This window comes from Syngnathoides biaculeatus, chromosome 3 (assembly GCF_019802595.1).
Source record: "Syngnathoides biaculeatus isolate LvHL_M chromosome 3, ASM1980259v1, whole genome shotgun sequence".
NCBI lineage: Eukaryota > Metazoa > Chordata > Actinopteri > Syngnathiformes > Syngnathidae > Syngnathoides > Syngnathoides biaculeatus.
Genome location: NC_084642.1, coordinates 30,352,318 through 30,365,925, shown reverse-complemented (window position 1 = coordinate 30,365,925; position 13,608 = coordinate 30,352,318). Strand labels below are relative to the sequence as shown.

The window sequence follows — 13,608 nt, the reverse complement described above, 5'->3', positions numbered from 1 at the left end:
TTGTCAGTGTACAAATTTATTGCTCTTGCGGGCATGGTTCTGCAGCCCTCTACAAATACAAATGGTAACAACACACCCTCGTGTAATAATCATTTGTCATTTCTGGATACTCTCCTTGCACCTTTCAGGATGTCAATACAGTTTTTACCGTTGGCTGTTTGTTATAACCTTATTTATCTATCCATCCATCCATCCCTTTTCAATTCCGCTTATCCTCACTAGGTTCACAGGTATGATGGACCCTATCCAAGCTATCTTTGGACGAGAGTCGAGGTACATCCTGAAGTGGGCACATTAAAACCATTGACACGCACACTCACGCCTACAGGCAATTTTAAGTCTTCAGTCAAACCACCATACATGTTTTTGGGGAAACCAGGGAAGAAACTTTAGTACCCAGAGAAAACCCACACAGGCACGGGGAGAACATACAGGTGCTAACCAGTCGGTCACCATAGCAACCCTTCTGCTACAACCTTATTAAATAATCCAAATTACATGCATCGTTTTTTTCCCCCACAACGAAAGCCAATAGGCTATGAGCTTAAAAATGCTGTCAAAGAATTTGAGGTGAGCAGTGCTAATGTCCATTGGATATAAGTTGACTTTAATTGGCCACTCCACCATGGAATTGGCTCTTATATTTGCTTCTTTAGAAAGCGAAGAACATGCAGTGGAGCAGTTATGCGTTCATGTCTCGAAAATAATGTTTGTGATTTTATAATGGTCATTCATGTAACACTACAATGACCATGACTTATAGCGTAAGCTTGGGCAGAATTACCTTAATATCTTACATACAGTAAATACAACTACTTACGGCCATGCTACCCTGAGAACGCCCAATCTTGTCAGATCTCGGAAGCTAAGCAGGTTTGGCTCTGGTTAGTATTTGGATGGGTGACCGCCTGGGAATACCAGGTGGTGTAAGCTTCTCTACCCGGCTAAATGCAGAGGGTTTGCGTCAGGAAGGGCATCCGCCGTAAAACTGTGCCAAAAAAATATGAGTGTTCATCTGAGATGTCACGCTAACGGGACAAGCCGAAAGGCAAAGAAGAAGAAGACAGTAAATACAACTATTACTCTGACTCAGTTATATAGTATTTTACAAAGTACCTGATAGTTGTTCTTGAGTAAAAGTGCAAGTATCTTAATAGAAAACAACTGTGTTAGAGGTTGAAGTCACGTCATAGAATACTATTTAAGCAAAGTCTGAAAGTATCAGAAATGAAATGCAAGTATTAGCAACTCAAGTTTATAGCCCTTAATCGCAAAGGTCTCTCAAAGTGGTTCACATGCCCACAGTTGGCAACGATTAATAACATCCCCTAGTCAAAATCCCCAGTCGGGCAAGGAAAAACTCAAAACCCCATTTTGAGAAAAATTAAACTATACACAGTGTACAGGGTCCGCATATTGGGAGAGGAGGGTGTTCTCCTTCCAGGATGACCAGTTTGCAATGGATGTCGAGTGGGAAACATTTGTCACATAGTCTGTTGTTGTACAATGTTCATCGTAATGGTGAGATGCCCAACAATGTTCATTCAGATAGCATAAGAGTCCATTTAAAGAGAAATAAGCACCACAGGGTAATTGCCTTCAATGGTTCTGGCACCGGACTTGGACCGCTTGTTTGAAGCAGAAACCTCCATGGCAATGACTCCAGGGGAAGTGATTCACCTCAGATCCTGTCCCATTTGGTCATTGCAGAACCCAAATAGCAACAGGCTCAGATTTGGTCAGTGGCTCCTCGCTCCGAAGGGGAGACGAGGGGGTTGGAAGCAAGCTGCTGTAAAACAGCCCTATGTGTACTGTAACTAAATGCCAAAGAGTAGAATTAAGACTTAATTGGGATGTAAAGATTTCTCCTGAGGTATGAGGAGCAGGGCAGGAAACCAGAGTGCCTGGATAAAACCCACGTAGGAGCGGGGAGAACATGTAAACTCCACACAGGCGGGTCTGGGATTTTACCCTCACTTGTCAGAACTGTGGGGCCAACGCTCTAACCAGTTTCCACCTGTTTCATGATACAGTATTGTTTTTTTTACACATGCGTATCACTGAATGATGAACATTAACAGCCTCCATACACCAGACACAACCTCACTGGCCTCAGAGAAACACAATAGAGCTCGTGCACCTACGTCATCAAATCGCATCACTGGCTGGAAGTGTCGGTCAAACAAGGCATTCTTCAATGCTAAGTCGTTTGGAGACGACGCAAAAATACGTCTTATAGCACGATGCCCATAGATTTGTCCGATACCGTTAAACATTTAGAAGGTGATAAACGAAGGTACGTGGAAACATGAGAGACACTTGGCATAGAGAACCCATATTTAATGCCGAAGTCGATATTTTCGCGAATAAGAAAGTGGACTATTAACCAGCTTCCACTTGTCTTGGACAACCGAATCTACACATGGATCTGGTGAGTAAGTCATCGAGATTTACACGAAAGAGTTTAAAAACGTGGAAAAGTCTGGACGCATACAAATATTTCATTGCTGGATCTGTTCTCAATCAAGAATTTGACCTTCGGTAAACCTCTGTGTGACCGATGCTTTATTTTCTTTTTTTTTTTAAATATGCATTGGACTCATTTAAGAACAATGCGCTTCAGAAAAAAAGTCTGCCGAAGATTAACGTGTGGCTGCAACATGCTTCGTGTACGTTGGCGTGTTTCAATCTTCGGTTGAGAGGCTTTGGAGACCCTTAATTGAATTAACAAACAACCATTCTCACTCACATTTACACCTACTGCCAATTTAGTCTTCAATTAGCCTACCATGCATTTTTGCGTCGTGGGAGGACATTGGAGTAACGAAAGGAAACCCACGCAGTCACAGGGAAAATATGCAAATTCCACATAGGTGGGATCCTCAGAACTGCGAGCCAGATGTGCAAACCGTGAAACCTGTTATTTTCTCAAATTTTGAGAAGTTCCACTAAGTCAAGGACCGATCTGTACCAGCATCTATCCCTTTACTAGAGGGTCACTAGTAAGATGGAGCCTATTCTGACCTGACTTTAGTTAACTCCCCAAATAAGAGGAATGGAATAAAAATAACAGTTTTCTCATCTTTGCTCGTGGGATTTAAAAAAAAAAAAAAGGAGTGTAAGATCAGGATCAATTTGTGCATACATAGTTAAAGTTTACCATTAAAATTGTAAGGCTTCTTCATTCTGTTGATTCTCTTTTGGTGGATGATGCATTAGTTATATTCCTCTCCCTTTTGACAGTCTTGTGTGTTAACAATTTACAGACAAAACACTGAATCATTCATAGCTTTGTTCTGTTGAACTCCTAAAATGTGTATCTCAATGTGTTCTTTTAAGGTTAAAAAAAAGGTAATTTTATCTCAGGCTCGTGTTTAATGATGATGCAATTTTTTTCTGTGGTATACTTGAAATATAATGGTGAAAACATGACCTAAAATGTTAGCCCTGAGGCACACCAATTTAGCGAAGCAGGGGGCTGAATGGACATGACAAATGTGACGTCGGGTTTTTAAACCAGCGGAGGGAGCTGTTCCATATTTCCAAGTGAATGTCATTGTTTTTACCCTCTGTTGCAGGCTTGACACTGAAGAGGCCTCTTTTTCTTCATTCCCTTCCCGCTTAAGCCAGGTCACAAGCAAAGGGTGGTTTCTCCTTGGAATTATAACCTTGCTGTCATTTTTATTGTCTTTTTCATCCCCTGCCAAAATGCAATACACAGTGGCCCCGGGCTCTTTTTAAGCAACTTCAGCTGAAGCATATGGGACTATTTCTACTACCTAAGCTTTTCTTTGGATTTCCACCCACCATGCCATGTCATCTGATGAGTCAAGTTATATATGCTTAAATATGGCCTCTATATTCAAATAAACCATATGATATTTTAATTTTGATGACAGGTGATTTTCATGTGTAGTACATATCATAATAAACCTTACTGAATATTTACAATGATGGGAAACAAAATCACCATTCCGTCTGTTAATGTGGCCTCTTTTATTGATCTCCTTAGCTGAATTTTGATCAATTCTGAATGCATATTTATTTTTTTAAAAATGCATCCAAAAATACTATATATTATAATAGTTTGTAAACTGTTACTTTTGAAATTAGGCTTGTGTCATGTTTTCATCTAAATGAGTTAAATACCACTTCTCATTAGTAGGCCATAGATCAGTTAGAGTAAGGCAGAAAAATTAGGCAATATATGTGGCTCATTAATTTCAATTATGTCAGAAAATTACATGTTATATTTGTAGACTGTGTTTCAAATAACAGACCATGATGTTCATGTGTGGTTTGGACCAGGCACACCATCCACACCTAACCAGAGATTGAAGCAGTTTTATTCAGTGTATTTATTGCAGTTCAAGTTTTGTGGACAGTTGTGTAGTACACAATTGGATTTTTGGCCAATTGGCCATTTGTTAGCTGTTATCAAGTTTTAAAAATTCAATATCTTTATTTTATTTCTAAAATTATTGTAGCATTTTTTAATCCTGCACCTGAGAAATACCCTGTCTAAAAAAAATAGTAAAACTAATAAAAAAAAATTATCGTAATGTGACTATCAAAGTCTTAAAAAGAGCTGAAAACTATACTAAAAGAAAATTCCAAGCCTATTGATTGCTAGGATCCCCTGCAAGAGGATCCTCGCCACATTTTAGCGGCGGCCAAACTCCTTAGAGGTTCCAGGCCCCGTTTTCCGGGGAGCCGCTGGAGCTCCAGCCCTCCTCCTCTCCTCCTTCCCCACCACGCTGCTCGCTCACGTCCAGACTGTGAGCGGCGAGCTGGCTACGGTCGAGATTTCCCTTTCTGCCTGGGTCTCATCTTGCCTCCATCTGCCAGCGCCTTCTCGTGTTGTGCTTCCAAGTTCCGGCCGACACTGGAATGAACAAGCCGGCGCGCTGGACCTCGCTCGACTGCTAAGCTCGTCTTTGCGCTGCGCCTCCCTAGTCATGGATTGATGTTTTTTTTTTTTCCTTCCTTCCGACCTCTGCCTGGTCCAAGTTGTGAAAAGAGTGTGGCTAACCTGCGGCGCTGTTTCACCAGCTCCATGTTTTACCCGGACTCTTTTCTGAGTACCTGGCTCCGCATGCGTCTTGGCGGTCTGCCTCTTTGAACTTAGTTTTTTTTTTCTTTTTTCCCTAGGCGCATATTCCGGACTTTTGTTTTGTATTTTTTTTAAGGATTTCGTTGAAAAGCCGGGATTCCTGAAGCCTGCCGAGATTTATTTGTGAAAAGTGATGGCCGAGCGGGGAGCTCTGTGGCTCCTCTCTCTCCTGTCCGGTCTCACCTTTCTGAGCACGGCGGCTAAGCATGTCGACAAAGGTACACATCTTGTTCGCTTTTCTCTCTCGCGTTGCTGATTTTTGCCATTTCCAAATGTGGAAACTTAAACCACAACACCCTGTGGGTCGAGACGGACAAAGCTCAAATTGTTGTTCTAGAAAAGCAGACCTGACAGCTGATTGTGTTGCGCCTTTCACAATTTTGCCAAGTTTCAAAGTACACGAACTTCTTTTAGCCGTCAACCGGCTACATTGGGATGCCGCGTCTTCCACATCCTTCACGCAAATTGGTTCGATGGTTTATTTGAATGTGAAATACAAACCAGACACGTGTTTGAATGTGTTGGCCTCTCGATGCAAATAGGCACGATCAAGCGAGGGAAGCTGCGCCATCAGTCCGGTAGACATCTCATTACCTGGCTGTCAATACACGTTTAGCTGACGGATAAACACATTCCCAATTCATTAGCTTTGCACCATCAGTCCAACTGGTGGTGGTGTTGTGTTGTGCGGAAATGTCACTGCCCACCATCCCCGGTCATTTGAAGACCACAGAGAGCTATTGATTGCAGTCTGAGCTCAAGTCATTCTTGGCAATCTGTTGTCATTTTAAGCAGTATGACAGAAAATACCTGTTTGGAGTTTTCCCCGCATACCTCATCTTAGCCGTATTATCACAGCCGTGCAAGCGTGTGTTTGGAAAAGATTATTGGGCTCGACCAGTGTGCGCGTGTCTGTGTGCTCATGTGTTGGGAAAGGCTTGGTTTTGCTTCCTGAAGAAGAAAAGCTTGGAATTGACTGGTTTCTACTTGCGCATGAAGCCTGATGAAAGAGCTCTGCAGTGCTGGTGGAAAGAGAGATACAAAAGAGAGAGGGTGTAGTGTGGAGCAAAAAAAAGAAACAACCTCCTCGGTTTAGTAGGAGACCCATACAAAAGAGGGAGATGGGGGTAGGGTGAAACGGGCTGACTGTCTGGAAAGTAATAAAACCAGGAGATTAGGGGGACCAGGGAGTTCCTTTGGGAGTTTTGATTGATTCCAGGCAATTGGACTGGAACCCACACGCGGTGAGGGAGTCTCAAATTACTAATTATGGGGTACCTGCCAGCCCCCCTCACCCCCCCCCCCAAAAAAAAAAGTTCACGTTTTTAACATAGTCACCACAAGTTATCTTCAAGTTGGCAGCAACAAGTTGTTTGCAGAGTTCGTCACATTTGGGTCGGTTACAGATTCAACAGATTACCTCACTTTTTAATGAAAGTTCTGCCTGATGTGAAAATGTGAAATGTGGCATCTATTCTTCCCTGTTCCCTTTGGTGCGTCCTGCAAGTTGTTGTAACATTCCACAAAAACTTTGGCTTTTGTAAACAAGTTGCTGCTGGCAGTGTAAAATCTACTTAGGGCCTATCTTATCTCTGTAATCCTGCTGGGATCGACTTGTGTGCTGATCGTCTCCCCGCGGACAATGCAAATAACTTGCTGAAATGTGTAAACATTTGGCCACCCTCTTTGCTTTTCCACAGCACTATGCACACGATTTTATTAACACAGACCACCTTAGATGTAACATCGCCTGCAGACTTCTCAAACAAACTGTTGTTTTCATTGGCGCACTGATAGTTGTCTTCAGCCTTTTCAAAACCTCCTGTCAAGTTCTTTTTTTTTGGGTTCCATATTTTCAAAGTAAAATGCTTTTAAAGATTTTTTATGCCTTTTTTTTTGTAAAATATTGTGAATTATCTGTCAAGGAACTGAAACCGTAACAAATTCATGTTTGTTGTATAGAGTACATGATTGTTTTTTGGCAACAGGTGCTATATTTCTATATTCTGCTGCTGAGAGAGCAAGTTGATGCCATTGTGTGTTGTGATGGGGAAGCTCCGGGGATTCAACAGGTTCTGTAGAAAGACCAATAAATTCAGGTTGAATTAATCATCCGGTAACCTCTTTAAAACCTGTAATTAAGGCTGCCAAGATTAGTCCACTAATCACGACGACGTTGACAAACAAAATATCTTTTTATTGCACAGCTTATCAACAAATTTAACGGTTTTCACAGCAAAATTAGTATTTAAATCTTAATGGGCACAGTAACAGGCTGTAAGGACTCACTTCATTTGAAAAGCCATCCATCCATTTTCTGAGCTGCTTATCCTCACAAGGCTTTCCGGAGTGCTGGGGCCAATCCCAACTATCATCGGGCAGGAAGCGGGGGACACCGTTGTCACCCAATCGCTGGGCACATAGAGACAGACAACAGTCGCAGTCACAATCAGACCTAGGGGCAATTTAGAGTCTCAAATGAATGCATGTTTTTGGGATTTCGGAGGAAACCGGATTCCCCAGAGAAAACCCACGCAGACACGGGGACAACGTGCAAACTCCACACAGGCGGGACATACATTTGAGCCCCGGTACTCGGAACTGTGAAGCCAACGTGAATGTGAATTTTTGAAATGAATGTGAATTTTGCTGTTGCCATATCCCTTGGCAAGTGTCACTTTCATAAGAGGAATGGACTTTGATGTCAAAGTTAACAACAAATTATATTACTTTTCTTTGTTATTTCTAAAGTCCTGGGAAAGGGTACATAGGTAAGAGCAGTTTTTTTATAGGGGCTCTTTTTTATTAGATGCACTGTCTGATGCCACAACAATGGTAGCAACTCAAATATATCACTGAATTGTTGTTAAATAAAGAGTTTTAAAAAAAAGAACAAAGCATTTCAACTCGACGTGTAGCGGCACAATGGTAAACGCCCACCGTGACGCAGTATTGCATTTTGAACAGCATGAACACGGAATTTAAAATGCATTGTAAAAAAACTTTCCTGGACACATGGGCGCACTCACACATCGTGTGTGTCGAATACTCCGTTGAAGCCCAGTGACTGCCCCAGCGAACACTTGGTGGTCAATCCAACCCAGGTTAAGAACCACTCCTTTAAGGCCTGCACCACAAAGAGAAACTGAAGCGGACAATTACAAAAATAGAGCTGGTTCCCCTACGCACCACATCAGGCAAGTTGAACCTGCAAATATAGTCCATATAAACTTGCTCAATGGAAAAACTGTTCTTATTGGGAATCAACATTTTTGTGTTTTGGAACCACAAACAACATGGCGCATATATCAATGAAGAAACTGCAGTAGCTATATTATAATGCTACAAAGTAACTAAATCAACAACCCCAAAAATGAATGTTGTTCCATTTTATAGGGTGTTGGTTCCATTTATGTACTCCACATGTGCATTTCAGTGACAGAGACCCACCACTCTTTTTTTTTTTTTTCATCCGCAGCTCAGTATGAAATTCTAAATATAGTTTAGTATTATTCATCCATGTATCCCTCCATCCATTTTCTTAACCGCTTATCCTTACGAGGGTCGCGGGAATACTGGAGCCTATCCCAACTGTCAAGGAGCAGGAGGCGGGGTACACCCTGAACTGGTTGCCAGCCAATCCTAAAGCACATAGAGACAAACAGTCACACTCACAATCACACCTCGGGGCAATTTAAAGTGCCCAATTAACCTTGCATGTTTTGGGAATGTGGGAGGAAACCGGAGTGCCCTGAGGAAACCCACGCAGGCACGTGGAGAACATGCAAACTCCACACAGGCGGGTCTGGGATTGAACCTGGGAGCTCAGAACTGTGAGGCCAATGCTTTCCAGCTGACCCGCCATGCTGCCAGATTAGTATTATTTAAAAATTTTTTTTATAGAAATATATTTATATATATACACACACACGGTATATAATGTAAAGTCCGACTGGATGTTGTGTTCTACCCGTAAATATTTTTGTTGTGCAACTCTCCACACTTTGATACATAATCTGCAGGTTCATAATAAATTATAAATACAGTTGTCATCGTAAAACAACATTCAATTTATACTCTATTGGTATGGCTTGCAAATGGTGGTGGCCGGCTGAATATCCCAGATACATATTTTGGTTTTGAAAGCTAGCTTGATATTACTGTTACTTAGCATTGTGAGAGCATCCACCAGTGATTCAAATTGCAGAGTGAAGGTCAGCCACTCAAATGGCTTAGACAACCATGCACACTGCAACAGTTCAGTCGGTTTCAGGCATCTCAGTCTGCAGCAACAAAGACAATTCCTAGCATGGCCATATTTGGAATAAGATACTGTTTTAGACAAGGTTTGAAAGAAGGGCGGCATGGTGACTGACTGGTTGGAGGAACTTCTGCACAATTGTGAGGACTGGGGTTCAATTCCTGGCCTCGCCTGTCTGGATTTTGCATATTCTCCCTGTGCACTTCGGTTTCCTTCCAAATAGCGGTAATACGTCCAAGCGAACCGTCACACAGAGATGCTGTCTACCATATTGAGTCTACAATATACTAGTTATTTATATGTGGGCTCACAGTGTGCATGAAGTCATAATGACCTCTACGTAGAGATTTGGATAACTGTGTACTTTGCCAAGTGTTTGATTTATTTGGGCCACTAATGAATCCTACTTCCTCCCACTGGACATTTTTTTTTTTTTTGGTCTGCCATCGTAGAGAGTGGTGTGATCACGCTGCTCATTGGTTGTGATGTACTTTTGTGGTTACAAAATCTGTGCTTGTAGGAGTTTGTGGGGTGTTCAAAATGACAGCAATTATTGAAATTATTTCCACTGACTGTCACAGTTTATGGTGTTTAATTTTTAGGGGAGAGACAGATCAATATCTCTGAACATCGGGCATCACTTCTGCCGGTGCCTCTGCTGTGGGTTCGATGGGTAACCCAAATTAAACTTTTGGTTCCTTATTGTGGTACAGTAAAAAGACAATTGACTTTTAGTTCATCTAGCAATGCACTCCTGTTGATTCATTTGCTCGTTAATTGTTAAAAATATTTTGCTGCAGGCTTTGAAAATGTTTTTCAACTTTCGCAGTGGAAATAATGGACTTCTGAAAATTTCTCATGCTCCCATTTTTCTGCATATCAGGATTAGTGTGCGTCAGCTGTTTGGAGTTTAGGAACTCATTTGACACACACTCATGTTCAAAAATACTGGCACCCCTAGGGTGGGGGTGGGGATGTGATGACTACATAAAAGGACACATAGTGAGGCTACGCGAATATGGCCAAAATTAAATTCCCAATTTTTTTTTTTTTTTAGCAATATTGTAATAATTATTCCTCATGTTAGGGAAATATTAGTGTTGGACTACTTTTCAACTAACAAAATGCAACAGTGTTCAGTGTAAAATTAATCTTTAAAGGTCAAGTGTCATGAAATGGATGATTTTTAGTATGTTATTAATGAAAAAACGTCAGCCAATATGGGCCCATGCATTTTTTTCACCACAAAACATGATTTTGACATATACAGCTTTTTGTGACTCCCACCATGAAAATCCTCTCGACGGATATGTTTTCGAGAAGAAGCAGGAAGTGACGTAGAGGACAGAAGCGCCCCCAGGTGGACTTGTTTGTTTCCATTAGTTTTACCTACGGGAAGGTAGCTCATTGTTCCTTTGTGTTAGCCAAAACGCCGGCTCATTGCATTGCTGGACATTGCTTGAACAATCGAAAGAATGGAATTACCTGAGTGTTACTTTACTCGAAACAATAGTGTAATATTGCCCCGTAACTTCACTTGGTTGTGTGGTGTTGTCCTTTTTTCGAAAAGAGCTTCCGTGTCAGAAGGGGCGTGTTCGTCTCCCATAGTTACGATGCACTGCGTATTTGACTGGTGACGTCACTTACAGAGGATGCAGCCAATATGGCGACCACTTGGATATCGTAGAATGACACTTCTGCAACATTTTTTTTCTTCGTATGGACATTGAAGTGAATAATGTGATATGTATTTTTCATTACAATATCTATTTTAGAATGTTTATAGGCATGACACTTGGACTTTAAATAAGAGGAATAACGAATGGATTGTAAAAAATAAATGCACCCAAAAATTCTACTTTATCAAGGGCGAGTTGCATGAATGTGGTAATACAATGTTCAATCACTAATGGCAAATTAATAGACGCAAAGACTGTTACTGCATAAAATGCAATAACAGCTCTGAGGACCGACTTCTTATCTGAAAAATCTTTTCAAAATAGCGAAATATGAAAGCTGGGTATGCCTGCGTTGTTGTGCTTGACCGTTGGCTGGTCGTGGACTATCACAAAATGCAAAGAACTTAATTTTCTTCTCTATTTACAACTGCCGTTGTTTCATTGCATTTGGGTGAGACAAAATCAGACAGACCTTTTTTTTCTGACTGTCTGGCATGAAATCATGATTAACCCTTTCTGTTTCAGGTCAGTGGCAATTACCAAAATTATTTCTATTGGCTAAATGCCAGAGTAATGAGAGAATGATTTCTTTATATTATTGATATAGTTGGATTTGTGTTCCATGTCTGAGATGCACAGACATAGAAAGTAAAATTACTCTGCATCTCAGGATGAACTGCTATGGTTTACAGTATTGTGGGTGCTGTGCGGGGTGCTGTAAATTTTTGGCTAAGCAGCGCTAATTTGATTGTATATATGCTCCAATTTCTGAATGATCTGGTAAAGGAAAAAAAAAAACAGAGGGTGCAACCTGACACCTAATCATTTGAGGAAGTGGGGAAAAAAGATTTCTGCCTCTTGAAAGCAGACACACACATGAAACCCATTGTGGTTTCTTAACCAATCAAAGAAATTGAAGGGTGGGAACCTCCCACTGATTGGATATTGTCTGTCACAATTTGTTATGCGCTTGCACATGCGCACGAATGCTTTTGAAATGGCTAGCAAAAGTGAAGACGTGTTTTTTGACAGCAAGACAGTAGCTGTACTATTACAGAAAGTTGAGCTACATAAATGGAATTAGTAAACAACTCTCCAAATAAGAGGCATACTGTCCTTGTGTCCAGCTTTCTTATTTGACACTCAGTTGACATTTATTATAAAAGTGAGATGTAAAACAAACATTTTGATCACAGATGGAGTATCAACACTTACATTAGATCAGGGGTGGCCAGACTTTTTTACCCCAATATCTACTTTTCAAGCAGCCAGCCTCTCGCGAGCTACTGACGACGGGGAAGGATGATGCTCCCAATGTTATGTTATTAATGTTATGTGATGTACTATCTATAAATATATATGTATATTTAAAATACAAAATTAGCTTTTTGTGCACTGTTGTCTGTGCTTTCATTCTGGATCAGGATGTGCCAAGGTGGAATTTTAAACACTATCTCATCCTGCACTTTCTACTTTGGCTTGAGACCAGACCTTTCCCACTCGGAAAAAAGAAAATCTCGTTCAGTTTAACCACTTTTTCTTTGATTATTCACATACTCCGACAGTCATTGCATCTTAAAACAACAGTATTTAATTTTTAACTTTCTCCATTAATATCGAAAGCAAACATAAGCAGCATGTCTACCTCGTCTTTGCTCTATATTGCCCAGACTGTGTTGCTAACTAAAGCAGCGGTGGTGGACGCTGTCATTATAAAACACATTGATGGGCTGCTCAGTACTGTAAATTTGTAATTAGCAGTGTACGTCTGTAAGAGGCGGTAGGGGTGGGGGTGTAAGGTAAATTAGGAAAAGGAGGGTGCGGCGGAGCAGCGGCAGTTGTTAGAAAAAGTTCTGTACGCTGCCTAAAAAAAACAGCGGCAGCTTCTTTTCATTTTTTACAGTATGAATGTGAATTGTGCCATTGGATGTAACAACCAGTCATCCCTCACTCATTGAATCACATTGCAAAATGCCACAAACTGAATAGCTGTATGTTATGCCAATTTCCATTGGATTATTCATTTTTTTTGCGCACAACGCAGAATATCTGCGAAGAGACTGTATCAGCGGTGCACAATTGCACACGCGCGCAGTTTAGAAGGAACATTGGCTGACGTCTTTTTTTTTTTTTTTTTTTTTTTTTTTGGCACGCGGTCCCGTGATCGACGCATTGAGCACCCCTGCATTAGATTCTTAGTCATCTTCAAACAGCACAAAATGAGCACCCTTGAGTTTTATATCATACTATTTAGGGTATCTTCTATGATGGGTATGCAACCCGCGGCTCCAGCATGCGGCTCTTTCATTCTTATGTTGCGGTTCTGTGTGCTTTGGGAAGATAAATTATAAGTGTCTGATTGAAGTTTGTTATTTGTCTCAAAACTGTGTATCATTTCTTTTTATTAAGTCAAAGTTTTAACTTCTTTCTTCAAGCCGTATGTAATTTCAGTGATCACCATTCACCTTCTTGACTTTTACTTTGATCTTGAATTATTAAGATAAAGTATTATATAGTGTTATTTTTCAGGTGGCACGATGGAGCAGCTGTAAAGT

The 13,608-nt window shown here is 41.0% G+C and overlaps 1 protein-coding gene and 1 pseudogene across 8 annotated transcripts in view; both read left to right on the top strand.

Annotated features, from left to right (window-relative positions):
• The first annotated feature begins 814 nt into the window (after window positions 1-814).
• Window positions 815-933, top strand: LOC133498726 (5S ribosomal RNA; annotated as a pseudogene).
• Window positions 934-4,641: 3,708 nt separating this feature from the next.
• The window catches only part of neo1a (neogenin 1a), a 230,305-nt gene continuing 221,338 nt past the window's right edge, over window positions 4,642-13,608 (top strand). For 4 of the 8 annotated variants that reach the window (XM_061815281.1, XM_061815277.1, XM_061815280.1 and 1 more), the window contains exon 1: window positions 4,644-5,331. In XM_061815281.1, coding sequence (XP_061671265.1) covers window positions 5,247-5,331 — 85 coding nt within the window. In that variant the 5' untranslated portion in view covers window positions 4,644-5,246. Of the gene's footprint in view, window positions 5,332-13,608 lie in introns of all 8 variants that reach the window. The other 4 variants (XM_061815276.1, XM_061815275.1, XM_061815279.1 and 1 more) reach the window with 3 other exon arrangements.